Genomic DNA, 19334 nt, shown 5'->3' with positions numbered 1-19334 from the left:
CCATAGGACGCACATCTGGGGCCATAGGGCACGTCTGGGGGTCCTCTAGGTTTAGGGTGCATCTTTGGGGACATGGGGCATTATTGGGGTCATGGTGACATTTGTCTAGGGTCATGGGGACATTTTTCTGGGGCTGTAGGGCATATCTGGGGTTGTAGGGTACATCTGGGTTCATGAGGCATATGTTTGGGGCTGTGGGGCATGAGTTGTCAGTACATTTCAACTTGGCATTGTTGGTCAATTCTTAACTATATACACCTGTAATACAGTATATCTGAGTGATGTCTCTCTTCTTAACTATATACACCTGTAATACAGTATATCTGAGTGATGTCTCTCTTCTTAACTATATACACCTGTAATACAGTATATCTGAGTGATGTCTCTCTTCTTAACTATATACACCTGTAATACAGTATATCTGAGTGATGTCTCTCTTCTTAACTATATACACCTGTAATACAGTATATCTGAGTGATGTCTCTCTTCTCAACTATATACACCTGTAATACAGTATATCTGAGTGATGTCTCTCTTCTTAACTATATACCCCTGTAATACAGTATATCCGAGTGATGTCTCTTTTCTTAACTATATACACCTGTAATACAGTATATCTGAGTGATGTCTCTCTTCTTAACTATATACACCTGTAATACAGTATATCCGAGTGATGTCTCTCTTCTTAACTATATACACCTGTAATACAGTATATCTGAGTGATGTCTCTCTTCTCAACTATATACACCTGTAATACAGTATATCTGAGTGATGTCTCTCTTCTTAACTATATACACCTGTAATACAGTATATCTGAGTGATGTCTCTCTTCTCAACTATATACACCTGTAATACAGTATATCTGAGTGATGTCTCTCTTCTTAACTATATACACCTGTAATACAGTATATCTGAGTGATGTCTCTCTTCTTAACTATATACACCTGTCATTCTCAATTCAGTTACTTAGTGATACAGTGGTCAGAGTTGTTGACATTATGAATGGGTCATAATCCATTTTGTTGTTGACCCATTCTCAATGGTGTACCCCCTGCTTATTATTGACGTGTTCACACTGTAATTCTCATTGCTATGTATCCCAAAGTCTGATTCATTTCATACATGGCTTAATATATTCCTGTCATTACCATATTCTTGATGACCAGTAGGTGAACTCTCATCTTCTATCACTATTGCGTTGAAATCTACATTCTCTTTCTAGGTCAGTGTTCATATTGGAGATTATCCATCATTGGTGAACAATTTTCTCTCACTTCATGATACAAAACACTAGCTTTATTGCTTCTATTCTTGTGTACCTTGAGTAGACCTCTACCAGATTTGAGTAGACCTCTACCAGATTTGAGTGGACCTCTACCAGATTTGAGTGGACCTCTACCAAATTTGAGTGAACCTCTATCAGATTTGAGTGGACCTCTATCAGATTTGAGTAGACCTCTACCAGATTTGAGTGGACTTCTACCAGATTTGAGTAGACCTCTACCAGATTTGAGTAGACCTCTACCAGATTTGAGTAGACCTCTACCAGATTTGAGTAGACCTCTACCAGATTTGAGTGGACCTCTACCAGATTTGAGTGGACCTCTACCAGATTTGAGTGGACCTCTACCAGATTTGAGTGGACCTCTATCAGATTTGAGTGGACCTCTATCAGATTTGAGTAGACCTCTACCAGATTTGAGTGGACTTCTACCAGATTTGAGTAGACCTCTACCAGATTTGAGTAGACCTCTACCAGATTTGAGTAGACCTCTACCAGATTTGAGTAGACCTCTACCAGATTTGAGTGGACCTCTACCAGATTTGAGTGGACCTCTACCAGATTTGAGTGGACCTCTACCAGATTTGAGTGGACCTCTACCAGATTTGAGTGGACCTCTATCAGATTTGAGTGGATCTCTACCAGATTTGAGTAGACCTCTAGCAGATTTGAGTGGACCTCTAGCAGATTTGAGTAGACCTCTACCAGATTTGATTATATTATGTCATGTGACCATAATAATATGCATGAATGTAGTTCTGAATAAACTAACATAGATATAATTATTATATACTATTAGAGTGATATTGACAATGTTGTTAATGGGTGTTTAAGTATGTGGATCATGGGCAATCATCATTATGCCTGTAGCAACCAGTTAAAAGCACATTTCTTATTTTTGCTTCATTGTAATTAAGATCACACAGTAAAGCTAAATGTGACTTTTTGTCGTCCATCCCACTTTGATTTTTGATCTCTTTTCAAAAACTGCTTGAATTAATTAATTAATTGATACATGTACCTGATATGTAGGATCCTTGGAGTTGACCCCTATTAAATTTCGTCACAATATAGAAAGTCTCTGACATTTCTACTTTTGTATAATGTATAATTTTTATACATTACAATTGTCTTTACAGATGTATAGATGGTGCTTATTGGCCTTCCATAAATGTAGATATATTTCTAGTAGTTTAATTCTATGTATAAAATTATCCCAAGAGACAAATCCTTCGATCAGTTTAAACATTGCTGTCTCTCAGCACAGCTGTCATTTCACAACTATGTGTAGATAGTAGCATAGGGTTCTGTGTCACCTTCAAAACAGATGATAACAGGCATTCAAATCATGATTGTCAAGCAGTTCTCTGCAATTATTTGAAACATTAATATTTTACACCTGAACCATGCCTTAAGGCTATTTCATTCATTTTTAAGATTTCACCAAATTTGTCATGCTATTCTATTTAACTACGTATAATAAAAAACAGCAGTCTGTTCGTCTGGATGTTTGATATGTTTGTATCTCTACTCTTCAGTAGAGTTGTTTTTACCATCTATCACTTGTACATGTTTTATATTTTTAATATGCAATAATTCGAAAGGTCTTACAATGTATCTTAAGTTTGTCATTCTCAATAACATGTCACATAGCAACTGATACTAAATGAAATTAAACAAATCCAGTTGGAATGCTAATCTTTCATTAATACCTCAACTCAAAATGAAAAAAAAAAATATAATCATTGATGATTGATTTATCTTACACTGATAGATTTTTGTGAAATTATATTTGATTGTATTGTGTTGACAGTGATGTACTTTCCTGCATAAGATCATTCTTTCACATTAACATTTACATTCTTTCCTTCATACAATTCATTTATTTATTCATATTAATATTTATTTCACTAATTAATTTACATTATTAATATTTACATTTCTATCAAGATAGATTATCTGATAACTAAACTTCATTTCACCAAAGGTTTGAAAAAGTGCATTCTATTAAATATACTAAAAATATAAAATTTTTATACCTAGCAATATCATTACTCTTTGACATAATGTCACTACCTGTATGTAATCTCAAACAGCATGTATGTTGAACTAAATTTATGGCATGCAATATAAAACCATGGCAACTAACTAGTTCATTAACTACCGGTAGTTTTCATGTTAATTTCAATAAGGAAGTAATAGATATATTTGCATCTGGATTGTACATGTGGTTTCTATTCGATTGTACGTGTGGTTTCTGTTGGATTGTACATGTGGTTTCTATTCGATTGTATGTGTGGTTTCTATTGGATTGTACATGCGGTTTCTATTGGATTGTACATGCGGTTTCTATTGGATTGTACATGTAGTTTCTATTGGATTGTACATATAGTTTCTATTGGATTGTACATGTGGTTTCTATTGGATTGTACGTTGTGGTTTCTATTGGATTGTACGTTGTGGTTTCTATTGGATTGTACGTGTGGTTTCTCGTGTTATGTCAATAAAATATTCTGCCATTTTTACCATGATTTTGTTTTATCATATGGTTACCATAGTTTCCGGTACAATAAGTAATTGGAAAGTCTATTAGAACTCCATTGCTATCACTCTTATATCATCATATTTCAAAACAAATGCATTAACACTAATGCCCTCTTAAGATATCATAGAAACTGTCTGGTTGCCATGACAATACCATGTTTACTTCACTTTGTCATCTTTTCAGCTGTGATAAGTGTGGGATTACTTTATGATGAAAGAAAATAGAAATCAATGTGTTTGTCTTTGAATGGATTGAGGTCAATGATAGTGAGTAACATTTGTCATTGAATGGATTGAGGTCAATGATAGTGAGTAACATTTGTCATTGAAATTAGAAAATAGTTATTGGGGACTATTTTTGTCATCCTTGCATCTTGTGGTCTACTACAGTATATTTCACTGTGATAAGGGAGGTGTGATTTGTCATCCTTGCAGCCTGTTGTCTACTACAGTATATTTCACTGTGATAAGGGAGGTGTGTTTTGTCATCCTTGCATCTTGTGGTCTACTACAGTATATTTCACTGTGATAAGGGAGGTGTGTTTTGTCATCCTTGCAGCCTGTTGTCTACTACAGTATATTTCACTGTGATAAGGGAGGTGTGTTTTGTCATCCTTGCATCTTGTGGTCTACTACAGTATATTTCACTGTGATAAGGGAGGTGTGTTTTGTCATCCTTGCATCTTGTGGTCTACTACAGTATATTTCACTGTGATAAGGGAGGTGTGTTTTGTCATCCTTGCAGCCTGTGGTCTACTACAGTATATTTCACTGTGATAAGGGAGGTGTGTTTTGTCATCCTTGCAGCCTGTGGTCTACTACAGTATATTTCACTGTGATAAGGGAGGTGTGATTTGTCATCCTTGCAGCCTGTGGTCTACTACAGTATATTTCACTGTGATAAGGGAGGTGTGTTTTGTCATCCTTGCATCTTGTGGTCTACTACAGTATATTTCACTGTGATAAGGGAGGTGTGTTTTGTCATCCTTGCATCTTGTGGTCTACTACAGTATATTTCACTGTGATAAGGGAGGTGTGTTTTGTCATCCTTGCATCTTGTGGTCTACTACAGTATATTTCACTGTGATAAGGGAGGTGTGTTTTGTCATCCTTGCAGCCTGTGGTCTACTACAGTATATTTCACTGTGATAAGGGAGGTGTGTTTTGTCATCCTTGCAGCCTGTGGTCTACTACAGTATATTTCACTGTGATAAGGGAGGTGTGTTTTGTCATCCTTGCATCTTGTGGTCTACTACAGTATATTTCACTGTGATAAGGGAGGTGTGTTTTGTCATCCTTGCATCTTGTGGTCTACTACAGTATATTTCACTGTGATAAGGGAGGTGTGTTTTGTCATCCTTGCATCTTGTGGTCTACTACAGTATATTTCACTGTGATAAGGGAGGTGTGTTTTGTCATCCTTGCAGCCTGTGGTCTACTACAGTATATTTCACTGTGATAAGGGAGGTGTGTTTTGTCATCCTTGCATCTTGTGGTCTACTACAGTATATTTCACTGTGATAAGGGAGGTGTGTTTTGTCATCCTTGCATCTTGTGGTCTACTACAGTATATTTCACTGTGATAAGGGAGGTGTGTTTTGTCATCCTTGCATCTTGTGGTCTACTACAGTATATTTCACTGTGATAAGGGAGGTGTGTTTTGTCATCCTTGCAGCCTGTTGTCTACTACAGTATATTTCACTGTGATAAGGGAGGTGTGTTTTGTCATCCTTGCAGCCTGTGGTCTACTACAGTATATTTCACTGTGATAAGGGAGGTGTGTTTTGTCATCCTTGCAGCCTGTGGTCTACTACAGTATATTTCACTGTGATAAGGGAGGTGTGTTTTGTCATCCTTGCATCTTGTGGTCTACTACAGTATATTTCACTGTGATAAGGGAGGTGTGTTTTGTCATCCTTGCAGCCTGTGGTCTACTACAGTATATTTCACTGTGATAAGGGAGGTGTGTTTTGTCATCCTTGCAGCCTGTGGTCTACTACAGTATATTTCACTGTGATAAGGGAAGTGTGTTTTGTCATCCTTGCAGCCTGTGGTCTACTACAGTATATTTCACTGTGATAAGGGAGGTGTGATTTGTCATCCTTGCAGCCTGTTGTCTACTACAGTATATTTCACTGTGATAAGGGAGGTGTGTTTTGTCATCCTTGCATCTTGTGGTCTACTACAGTATATTTCACTGTGATAAGGGAGGTGTGTTTTGTCATCCTTGCAGCCTGTGGTCTACTACAGTATATTTCACTGTGATAAGGGAGGTGTGATTTGTCATCCTTGCAGCCTGTTGTCTACTACAGTATATTTCACTGTGATAAGGGAGGTGTGTTTTGTCATCCTTGCAGCCTGTGGTCTACTACAGTATATTTCACTGTGATAAGGGAGGTGTGTTTTGTCATCCTTGCAGCCTGTGGTCTACTACAGTATATTTCACTGTGATAAGGGAGGTGTGTTTTGTCATCCTTGCATCTTGTGGTCTACTACAGTATATTTCACTGTGATAAGGGAGGTGTGTTTTGTCATCCTTGCAGCCTGTGGTCTACTACAGTATATTTCACTGTGATAAGGGAGGTGTGTTTTGTCATCCTTGCAGCCTGTGGTCTACTACAGTATATTTCACTGTGATAAGGGAGGTGTGTTTTGTCATCCTTGCATCTTGTGGTCTACTACAGTATATTTCACTGTGATAAGGGAGGTGTGTTTTGTCATCCTTGCAGCCTGTGGTCTACTACAGTATATTTCACTGTGATAAGGGAGGTGTGTTTTGTCATCCTTGCATCTTGTGGTCTACTACAGTATATTTCACTGTGATAAGGGAGGTGTGTTTTGTCATCCTTGCAGCCTGTGGTCTACTACAGTATATTTCACTGTGATAAGGGAGGTGTGTTTTGTCATCCTTGCAGCCTGTGGTCTACTACAGTATATTTCACTGTGATAAGGGAAGTGTGTTTAGTCATCCTTGCAGCCTGTGGTCTACTACAGTATATTTCACTGTGATAAGGGAGGTGTGTTTTGTCATCCTTGCAGCCTGTGGTCTACTACAGTATATTTCACTGTGATAAGGGAGGTGTGTTTTGTCATCCTTGCAGCCTGTGGTCTACTACAGTATATTTCACTGTGATAAGGGAGGTGTGTTTTGTCATCCTTGCATCTTGTGGTCTACTACAGTATATTTCACTGTGATAAGGGAGGTGTGTTTTGTCATCCTTGCATCTTGTGGTCTACTACAGTATATTTCACTGTGATAAGGGAGGTGTGTTTTGTCATCCTTGCAGCCTGTGGTCTACTACAGTATATTTCACTGTGATAAGGGAGGTGTGTTTTGTCATCCTTGCATCTTGTGGTCTACTACAGTATATTTCACTGTGATAAGGGAGGTGTGTTTTGTCATCCTTGCAGCCTGTGGTCTACTACAGTATATTTCACTGTGATAAGGGAGGTGTGTTTTGTCATCCTTGCATCTTGTGGTCTACTACAGTATATTTCACTGTGATAAGGGAGGTGTGTTTTGTCATCCTTGCAGCCTGTGGTCTACTACAGTATATTTCACTGTGATAAGGGAGGTGTGTTTTGTCATCCTTGCAGCCTGTGGTCTACTACAGTATATTTCACTGTGATAAGGGAGGTGTGATTTGTCATCCTTGCAGCCTGTGGTCTACTACAGTATATTTCATTGTGATAAGGGAGGTGTGTTTTGTCATCCTTGCAGCCTGTGGTCTACTACAGTATATTTCACTGTGATAAGGAAAGTGTGTTTAGTCATCCTTGCAGCCTGTGGTCTACTACAGTATATTTCACTGTGATAAGGGAGGTGTGTTTTGTCATCCTTGCAGCCTGTGGTCTACTACAGTATATTTCACTGTGATAAGGGAAGTGTGTTTTGTCATCCTTGCAGCCTGTGGTCTACTACAGTATATTTCACTGTGATAAGGGAAGTGTGTTTTGTCATCCTTGCAGCCTGTGGTCTACTACAGTATATTTCACTGTGATAAGGGAAGTGTGTTTAGTCATCCTTGCAGCCTGTGGTCTACTACAGTATATTTCACTGTGATAAGGGAAGTGTGTTTAGTCATCCTTGCAGCCTGTGGTCTACTACAGTATATTTCACTGTGATAAGGGAGGTGTGTTTAGTCATCCTTGCAGCCTGTGGTCTACTACAGTATATTTCACTGTGATAAGGGAAGTGTGTTTTGTCATCCTTGCAGCCTGTGGTCTACTACAGTATATTTCACTGTGATAAGGGAAGTGTGTTTAGTCATCCTTGCAGCCTGTGGTCTACTACAGTATATTTCACTGTGATAAGGGAGGTGTGTTTAGTCATCCTTGCAGCCTGTGGTCTACTACAGTATATTTCACTGTGATAAGGGAAGTGTGTTTTGTCATCCTTGCAGCCTGTGGTCTACTACAGTATATTTCACTGTGATAAGGGAAGTGTGTTTTGTCATCCTTGCAGCCTGTGGTCTACTACAGTATATTTCACTGTGATAAGGGAAGTGTGTTTAGTCATCCTTGCAGCCTGTGGTCTACTACAGTATATTTCACTGTGATAAGGGAAGTGTGTTTAGTCATCCTTGCAGCCTGTGGTCTACTACAGTATATTTCACTGTGATAAGGGAAGTGTGTTTTGTCATCCTTGCAGCCTGTGGTCTACTACAGTATATTTCACTGTGATAAGGGAAGTGTGTTTAGTCATCCTTGCAGCCTGTGGTCTACTACAGTATATTTCACTGTGATAAGGGAAGTGTGTTTTGTCATCCTTGCATCCTGTGGTCTACTACAGTATTTTTCACTGTGATAAGGGAGGTGTGTTTTGTCATCAATGATTGACGTGATGGCTGACAATATATTTCTTGTGTTGTTTCATAAATAAGACATCAGTGATTTTTTTTAACAAATAAACATTGTTTGAACATTTCTCACACTACTCCCTAGAGGGTGGTCTTTAAACATTTGCTCATTTCACAAATGATAGAGGGCGCTGTCTTATAAATTCAAATTTTCCTTGTTGCAGGATCCACGGTTTAACTGTGAAATTGACCTGAAAACTGGCTACAAGACCAAAAACATACTCTGTATGCCAATCATGGAACATGGTGGTGATGTTATTGGAGTGGCACAAGTGATAAATAAAATACCAGATAAAGAGAAAGAGGAAACTTGCTTTACAGAAGGTGATGTAAAGGTAATTATTAGTGAAACCTTGCCTTCTTTTTTTATTCTTTTTGAAGTGTACATATACAATAATTAAATTAACACATGGGTTTTGTGGATTATTTTTGGACCTCCCCTTCAGTGACTAAATATTATGCATGCCTGGACTGCTGCTATTTACACTAAGACTTTTACTGTTATACTTTCTACAATAGTTTTGATTGACTAAGGTACACATATTTACAGGCTCCATGATTCAGTATAGTTATATCAATCAATATAGTATAGAATCTTTATTGCTATTATACCCCATATTTGAGGTTTTCATGAAAAGTACAATAAAGTAATACTTTCGGAAAACTACAAATAACTAACACTAAACATAGAAAAAATGGTTAATTTGTATTTTCTGAAGCAGCTGGTTTGTATTTCAATTTTTATTGAATTTTCTTGTATATTAAAACAGTTATAGATATGTTTTGCCATATCATTTATAATGTCTTCATTTTTATTGCTTAAAATTTTTGTTGTTGTGCATAAATTCCTTACATTTTTTTCGACATTGTAATTCAAGTTTTTCACAAACTCCTTTTATTAATGCCTCACTGTGTTTTACCTTATATTAAGTTTTAATTCATCCAATAGTTGAATTACACTAGATACCCAATTTTGTGTACCTAAATTGTGCATTGTCAAGCCAAGCTTATATGCTTATCTTTTGCCTAGTGCTTTCTATGGCAAGAGGATATCTCCCTAGTTCAAGTAAACAAGCTAGATTGGGAGCCCTGCTATTTACTTTCAGCAAAACCTTGCAAAGTTTTTTTTTTTCATTGGAGCTGCAAAGTTTCACTGATCCTTTGTGTGTTTAACTATATCACCTGACCATATTTCTGCACAGTACAGAAGGACTGGTTTAATTACTGTATCAACCATCTTTAGATGAATTCGCAAAGGAATACATGATTCTGAAAAAAGTATTTGGTTCATTTTGCAGGTTTTTCGTCAGTTTTTACAATTTGCTGGAATTGGAATACGCAATGCACAACTCTATGAGAAATCACAGCTAGAAATCAAGAGAAATCAGGTAAGTATTTCATTCTTATCATTGCACTAATTTGGAATGTCAGTGTGATTTTCATAAACTGAGGGGTATATTGTGATTTATTCCATTTCACATGACCAGCTTGGCACACTAGATTATGAAAGATGACTATGATTGATCATATCCAGGTAGTTCTTATTTGAGTGTTTGTGAATTGTATGTTACATTTACTGTAGGTGCTGTTGGATCTTGCACGTGTTGTCTTTGAAGAGCAAAGTACATTAGAAAACATGGTTCAGCGTATCATGATGCATACTGTATCATTGTTACAGTGTGAAAGGTGTTCAGTACTATTGGTAGACGACTCATCAAAGGTAAGATGACCACTCCTAAACTAAGGTCACTTGGTAGATAGTGATGATGACCTCTTCTAAGTTAAGGTCACTTGGTAGATAGTGATGATGACCTCTCCTAAATTAAGGTCACTTGGTAGATAGTGATGATGACCTCTCCTAAACTAAGGTCACTTGGTAGATAGTGATGATGAATGACCTCTCCTAAACTAAGGTCACTTGGTAGATAGTGATGATGACCTCTCCTAAACTAAGGTCACTTGGTAGATAGTGATGATGAATGACCTCTCCTAAACTAAGGTCACTTGGTAGATAGTGATGATGACCTCTCCTTAACTAAGGTCACTTGGTAGATAATGATGATGAACTCTCCTAAACTAAGGTCACTTGGTAGATATTGATGACTGACCTCTTCTAAACTAAGGTCACTTGATAGATAGTGACAATGACCTCTCCTAAACTAAGGTCACTTGGTAGATAGTGATAATGACCTCTCCTACACTAATGTTACTTGGTAGATAGTGATAATGACCACACCTAAACTAAGGTCACTTGGTAGATAGTGATAATGACCTCTCCTAAACTAAGGTCACTTGGTAGATAGTGATGATGAATGACCTCTCCTAAACTAAGGTCACTTGGTAGATAGTGATGATGACCTCTCCTAAATTAAGGTCACTTGGTAGATAGTGATGATGACCTCTTCTAAACTATGGTCACTTGGTAGATAGTGATGATGAATGACCTCTCCTAAACTAATGTCACTTGGTAGATAGTGATGATGACCTCTCCTAAGTTAAGGTCGCTTGGTAGATAGTGATGATGACTGACCTCTCCTAAATTAAGGTCACTTGGTAGATAGTGATGATGACCTCTCCTAAACTAAGGTCACTTGGTAGATAGTGACAATGACCTCTCCTAAACTAAGGTCACTTGGTAGATAGTGATGATGACCTCTCCTAAACTAAGGTCACTTGGTAGATAGTGACAATGACCTCTCTTAAACTAAGGTCACTTGGTAGATAGTGATAATGACCACACCTAAACTAAGGTCACTTGGTAGATAGTGACAATGACCTCTCTTAAACTAAGGTCACTTGGTAGATAGTGATAATGACCTCTCCTAAACTAATGTCACTTGGTAGATAGTGATAATAACCACACTTAAACTAAGGTCACTTGGTAGATAGTGATGATGACCACTCCTAAACTAAGGTCACTTGGTAGATAGTGATAATGACCTCTCCTAAACTAAAGGTCACTTGGTAGATATTGATGATGACTGACCTCTTCTAAACTAAGGTCACTTGGTAGATAGTGATGATGAATGACCTCTCCTAAGTTAAGGTCGCTTGGTAGATAGTGATGATGACTGACCTCTCCTAAACTAAGGTCACTTGGTAGATAGTGATGATGACCTCTCTTAAATTAAGGTCACTTGGTAGAAAGTGATGATGACCTCTCCTAAACTAAGGTCACTTGGTAGATAGTGATAATGACCTCTCCTAAACTAAAGTCACTTGGTAGATAGTGATAATGACCTCTCCTAAACTAAAGTCACTTGGTAGATAGTGATAATGACCACACCTAAACTAAGGTCACTTGGTAGATAGTGATGATGACCACTCCTAAACTAAGGTCACTTGGTAGATAGTGATAATGACCTCTCCTAAACTAAAGGTCACTTAGTAGATATTGATGATGACTGACCTCTTCTAAACTAAGGTCACTTGGTAGATAGTGATGATGACCTCTCCTAAACTTAGGTCACTTGGTAGATAGTGATAATGACCTCTCCTAAACTTAGGTCACTTGGTAGATAGTGATAATGACCTCTCCTAAACTAAGGTCACTTGGTAGATAGTGATAATAACCACACCTAAACTAAGGTCACTTGGTAGGTACAAATGTTTTCCTGATGTCATATGAACTGACTGATAATTATGCAAATAATATTATGCAAATTAAATGCATTATTATGCAAATTAGCTGTGAAGCTTGACATGAAGTCTGGGGAGAACACTGAAAAGCGATCAATAATTGGGAAGTGATTTCGAACATTCTAAATTTACTTCACACAAGATTTTGTCAGAAGCTGAATGTCCCCTGGTGTGATTTAATATCAGTCATGAGAGTATATGGAATATCCACTATAGTTTCTATTCTTGTCCCAACTGACCTGACCTGACCTGACCTGACAAGACACAACATGTGACAATGTATATCAACCATTTATAAAGAATGTTTTGGTAGTAGCATTATATTGTTCTTTTTTAATGTTTTGTACAATCCATCATCTAACACAATAATATTAGTTTCATTTCACTAATCATTTTTTGATGTTATTTAAAAATGAATGCATGCAAATTCGCTTAATACTTAAAATATTCCCTGTTTATTTTTTGTTTTTTTGGCTGACTACAAAATCCATTGAATTAAAACCATTAAATATTGTATACCATAAAATATACCTTAAACAAAACCGTAAACAAAATGATTTTTTTTTACAGTTTTGCAAAGTGAACCAGTTTAATTATCTAATTTAATTAAAAAAATGTAACCCAATATAATATATATGTATACCACTGCATGTTGTGTTATTGCTGCTCATTTCTGTGTTGTCATAGAAACCATTCTCCTGGTTTCGTAATTTGCCTGCTTACTGTTTGCTTCTCATCTTCCTAACCTGCATTCATTTCTCATGGTTTATTTTGCTGCATTTCCAGAGGAGAAAATTTAAGAAAGAAGTTAAAGAAATGGTGAATATTTCCTGTCCTTTCATTTTCTTGTCTGCCAATCCATCATCACATGTCACTGCAGAAGGGTGCCCTCTCTATTTGGGCATCCATGATCACTTGCACTGCATCACATGGCTGATTCATTATCACATGTTGTCACTGCAGATGAGCACTCTCTGTGTTTTGAACAGTGCCCTCTATCATAACCTTCTGCACACCAATGATCACCGCACTTCATCACATGGCTGATTCATTTTCTCACTCCATTGATGTACACTATCGTCATGTCAACTCCTTTTCTCAGCTTCATTATCCCATTTCCAATTAAATTTATTAACCAAAAATTAATTATTCAACGACACAGTGAGAAAGTAACAACAAAAGCAACTAATTCTAACAATATTCTTAACAATGGTTTTATACACTGCCGTTATTGCATGCCACTGTGTGAACTCAATAAGAAATAACAGTAGTGTCTCCACACAAAATCAGAATGTTATACCTGTACTATTAGAGGGCATATTGTCAGCAAATATTGAAACATATGATATCTTTAATCCAACTGTAAAACATGACCCTGTATTCAACTACTCATATTTTTACTATGTGACCTAATCACTATGCACATTACACCCTGGTGTGTTTTTGTGTACCTGGCATCTTCTAGTTGAGGAATATTAATAAAACAGAAAACTGTACAGTTTGCAAACATTGCAAACTACTGCATCATATTTGGAAAGTTGTGTTATAACTTTGTTCCTATTCACCAAGACATTTCTTAATCACACAGGTATATCTAAACCATATATTGGATTATAATTACAATGTATCTACTAAAGGTCACATTCAGTCAAGATCAACAAAATTGCATTGTTAGTCTTAATTGAGCATATGCAACTTTTGCCAATCAACTATGTAGTGTTTGTCAATCTTTGATTGAGAGTGTGCTTTCAGTGCACACATCTATCGGGAAATCTAGTTCCCAAAGAATGACCAAATCACTTGTGAAGTCATCAGTATTTGTCACTTATAAGTCATGTAATGAAAAGGTTATTGTTTACCTGACAACCCCCTGATATTGTGGCTTTGTGACTTGAAAATGTGACGTGCTATAACAGAGATTTGTCATGTAATAACTGATAATCAAAACACAAAGTCATAATATGGTACGTGTATGTCATGTACATGATATGCAGTTCTAATAGAGTAAATATGGTACTTGTATGTTATGTACATGATATGCAGTTCTAATAGAGTAAATACAGTACTTGTATGTCATGTACATGATATGCAGTTCTAATAGAGTAAATATAGTACTTGTATGTCATGTACATGATATGCAGTTCTAATAGAGTAAATACAGTACTTGTATCTCATGTACATGATATGCAGTTCTAATAGAGTAAATATAGTACTTGTATGTCATGTACATGATATGCAATTCTAATAGAGTAAATACAGTACTTGTATGTCATGTACATGATATGCAATTCTAATAGAGTAAATATGGTACTTGTATGTCATGTACATGATATGCAGTTCTAATAGAGTAAATATAGTACTTGTATGTCATGTACATGATATGCAGTTCTAATAGAGTAAATACAGTACTTGTATCTCATGTACATGATATGCAGTTCTAATAGAGTAAATATAGTACTTGTATGTCATGTACATGATATGCAATTCTAATAGAGTAAATACAGTACTTGTATGTCATGTACATGATATGCAATTCTAATAGAGTAAATATGGTACTTGTATGTCATGTACATGATATGCAGTTCTTATAGAGTAAATACAGTATTTGTATGTCATGTACATGATATGCAGTTCTAATAGAGTAAATACAGTACTTGTATGTCATGTACATGATATGCAATTCTAATAGAGTAAATACGGTACTTGTATGTCATGTACATGATATGCAATTCTAATAGAGTAAATACGGTACTTGTATGTCATGTACATGATATGCAGTTCTAATAGAGTAAATACAGTACCTGTATGTCATGTACATGATATGCAGTTCTAATAGAGTAAATACGGTACTTGTATGTCATGTACCTGATATGCAGTTCTTATAGAGTAAATACAGTACTTGTATGTCATGTACATGATATGCAGTTCTAATAGAGTAAATACAGCACTTGTATGTCATGTACATGATATGCAGTTCTAATAGAGTAAATACAGTACTTGTATGTCATGTACATGATATGCAGTTCTAATAGAGTAAATACAGTACTTGTATGTCATGTACATGATATGCAGTTCTAATAGAGTAAATAAAGTACTTGTATGTCATGTACATGATATGCAGTTCTAATAGAGTAAATACAGTACTTGTATGTCATGTACATGATATGAAATTCTAATAGAGTAAATACGGTACTTGTATGTCATGTACATGATATGCAATTCTAATAGAGTAAATATGGTACTTGTATGTCATGTACATGATATGCAGTTCTAATAGAGTAAATATGGTACTTGTATGTTATGTACATGATATGCAGTTCTAATAGAGTAAATACAGTACTTGTATGTCATGTACATGATATGCAGTTCTAATAGAGTAAATACAGTACTTGTATGTCATGTACATGATATGCAGTTCTAATAGAGTAAATACAGTATTTGTATGTCATGTACATGATATGCAGTTCTAATAGAGTAAATACAGTACTTGTATGTCATGTACATGATATGAAATTCTAATAGAGTAAATACGGTACTTGTATGTCATGTACATGATATGCAATTCTAATAGAGTAAATACGGTACTTGTATGTCATGTACATGATATGCAGTTCTAATAGAGTAAATACGGTACTTGTATGTCATGTACATGATATGCAGTTCTAATAGAGTAAATACGGTACTTGTATGTCATGTACATGATATGCAGTTCTTATAGAGTAAATACAGTACTTGTATGTCATGTACATGATATGCAGTTCTAATAGAGTAAATACAGTACTTGTATGTCATGTACATGATATGCAGTTCTAATAGAGTAAATACAGTACTTGTATGTCATGTACATGATATGCAGTTTTAATAGAGTAAATACAGTACTTGTATCTCATGTACATGATATGCAGTTCTAATAGAGTAAATACAGTACTTGTATCTCATGTACGTGATATGCAGTTCTAATAGAGTAAATACAGTACTTGTATGTCATGTACGTGATATGCAGTTCTAATAGAGTAAATACAGTACTTGTATCTCATGTATGTGATATGCAGTTCTAATAGAGTAAATACAGTACTTGTATGTCATGTACATGATATGCAGTTCTAATAGAGTAAATACAGTACTTGTATGTCATGTACATGATATGCAGTTCTAATAGAGTAAATACAGTACTTGTATGTCATGTACATGATATGCAGTTCTAATAGAGTAAATACAGTACTTATATCTCATGTACATGATAGGCAGTTCTAATAGAGTAAATACAGTACTTGTATGTCATGTACATGATATGCAATTCTAATAGAGTAAATACAGTACTTGTATGTCATGTACATGATATGCAATTCTAATAGAGTAAATATGGTACTTGTATGTCATGTACATGATATGCAGTTCTTATAGAGTAAATACAGTACTTGTATGTCATGTACATGATATGCAGTTCTAATAGAGTAAATATAGTACTTGTATGTCATGTACATGATATGCAGTTCTAATAGAGTAAATACAGTACTTGTATGTCATGTACATGATATGCAGTTCTAATAGAGTAAATATAGTACTTGTATGTCATGTACATGATATGCAGTTCTAATAGAGTAAATACAGTACTTGTATCTCATGTACATGATATGCAGTTCTAATAGAGTAAATATAGTACTTGTATGTCATGTACATGATATGCAATTCTAATAGAGTAAATACAGTACTTGTATGTCATGTACATGATATGCAATTCTAATAGAGTAAATATGGTACTTGTATGTCATGTACATGATATGCAGTTCTTATAGAGTAAATACAGTATTTGTATGTCATGTACATGATATGCAGTTCTAATAGAGTAAATACAGTACTTGTATGTCATGTACATGATATGCAATTCTAATAGAGTAAATACGGTACTTGTATGTCATGTACATGATATGCAATTCTAATAGAGTAAATACGGTACTTGTATGTCATGTACATGATATGCAGTTCTAATAGAGTAAATACAGTACCTGTATGTCATGTACATGATATGCAGTTCTAATAGAGTAAATACGGTACTTGTATGTCATGTACCTGATATGCAGTTCTTATAGAGTAAATACAGTACTTGTATGTCATGTACATGATATGCAGTTCTAATAGAGTAAATACAGTACTTGTATGTCATGTACATGATATGCAGTTCTTATAGAGTAAATATGGTACTTGTATGTCATGTACATGATATGCAGTTCTAATAGAGTAAATATGGTACTTGTATGTCATGTACATGATATGCAGTTCTTATAGAGTAAATACAGTACTTGTATGTCATGTACATGATATGCAGTTCTAATAGAGTAAATATAGTACTTGTATGTCATGTACATGATATGCAGTTCTAATAGAGTAAATACAGTACTTGTATCTCATGTATGTGATATGCAGTTCTAATAGAGTAAATACAGTACTTGTATGTCATGTACATGATATGCAGTTCTAATAGAGTAAATACAGTACTTGTATGTCATGTACATGATATGCAATTCTAATAGAGTAAATATGGTACTTGTATGTCATGTACATGATATGCAGTTCTAATAGAGTAAATATAGTACTTGTATGTCATGTACATGATATGCAGTTCTAATAGAGTAAATACAGTATTTGTATGTCATGTACATGATATGCAGTTCTAATAGAGTAAATACAGTACTTGTATGTCATGTACATGATATGCAGTTCTAATAGAGTAAATACAGTACTTGTATGTCATGTACATGATATGCAGTTCTAATAGAGTAAATACAGTACTTATATCTCATGTACATGATAGGCAGTTCTAATAGAGTAAATACAGTACTTGTATCTCATGTACATGATACGCGAGGTACATGTATGTATGGGAATCTAAAAACTAACTAACACAACAGGCTGCAGGCAAGTCTAAATTAGTAAATATGACCCGAGTTTCAGATTAATTGTCTTTGCCTCGTCTGTCATTGGCGTCTTTGCTTTCTATCTTTACATCATCATTGCGTTAGTAAGTTGGTGTTATTAAAACAGAACATAGACTTAGAAAATAAAACGATTTCTTAGACGAAGTCTTGACTGACAATAATGCTAACAATGGAGAGGTATGTAAATGTGTCGAAATGGGCGTAGTGCGAGTGGTTAGTGCTAGTAGCACTAATCCGAAATAGTACTAGATCTAGTGCTAAAATGGCACTAGATCTAGCGCTAAAATGGCACTAGATCTAGTGCTAAAATGGCACTAGATCTAGTGCTAAAATGGCACTAGATCTAGCGCTAAAATGGCACTAGATCTAGTGCTAATATGTACATAGTGCGAGTGGCATTGATATCGCATTGTCAACGACGTCAATACATCCCGTAATTGTCCGAAAATGAATTAATATTTAGGTAAATTGTTGTATCTTTCATTCATTGGAAATGTGCTGCAGTGGGAAAATTGAGAATGTACATGAATGTCATTGTCCACGTTTGTCGTAATCACGGTTACTAAAAGAGACCTTTGAAACAACGCGATCGGCCGGGAAACTAGCTCCACGGACAGTGAAACTGCAGGTCAAACTTCGCAATTTTTACAAATTGTGAATAGATACACTGTATGAAATCGTATTGTGTGGAAGTTTGTGTTTTCAGCTTCGGTGGATATAAACTTGTAACTTGTATGTAAATGGGGGAATTCAGCCTTGATTTTTTTTAAATCGCTGACGTGCCGTTTTATTTCTAGTCGGCGCCACATTTAATGAAAATAGATCTTCAATGAAATTATGATGCCATATATGAACTAAATAAAAAAATTGTATACTCCTAGTCTAAGTCCCGGGTCCCTGTAAAACTCGGTGGACTTTGTGTGTACGGCGACCTGTGAATGGGCATGTCGCTCAGTACCGCTGGGAACCAGACAGAAAATGAACCGTTGTCTGGTTGTCATGACATTGACCTTTGCGGACATAATCAACCAATGATAAAAGTGGATTCACACAATCCTGTTGTTACATTGTACC

The 19334-nt window shown here is 35.8% G+C and overlaps 1 protein-coding gene across 1 annotated transcript in view; it reads left to right on the top strand.

The window, feature by feature from the left end:
- LOC100369806 (dual 3',5'-cyclic-AMP and -GMP phosphodiesterase 11-like) overlaps positions 1-19334 on the top strand; it is a 92511-nt gene that overhangs the window by 53948 nt on the left and 19229 nt on the right. The window contains exons 2-4 of the mRNA XM_085494054.1: positions 8850-9020; positions 9984-10073; positions 10268-10405. Of these exons, the coding sequence (XP_085350180.1) occupies positions 8850-9020; positions 9984-10073; positions 10268-10405 (399 nt within the window). The remainder of the gene's footprint in view (positions 1-8849; positions 9021-9983; positions 10074-10267; positions 10406-19334) is intronic.

Source organism: Saccoglossus kowalevskii, chromosome 19, assembly GCF_978046115.1.
Source record: "Saccoglossus kowalevskii chromosome 19, keSacKowa6.1, whole genome shotgun sequence".
NCBI classification, from domain to species: domain Eukaryota; kingdom Metazoa; phylum Hemichordata; class Enteropneusta; family Harrimaniidae; genus Saccoglossus; species Saccoglossus kowalevskii.
Note: the sequence above shows the minus strand (reverse complement) of the source record. Positions and strands in the feature narration are given on the sequence as shown.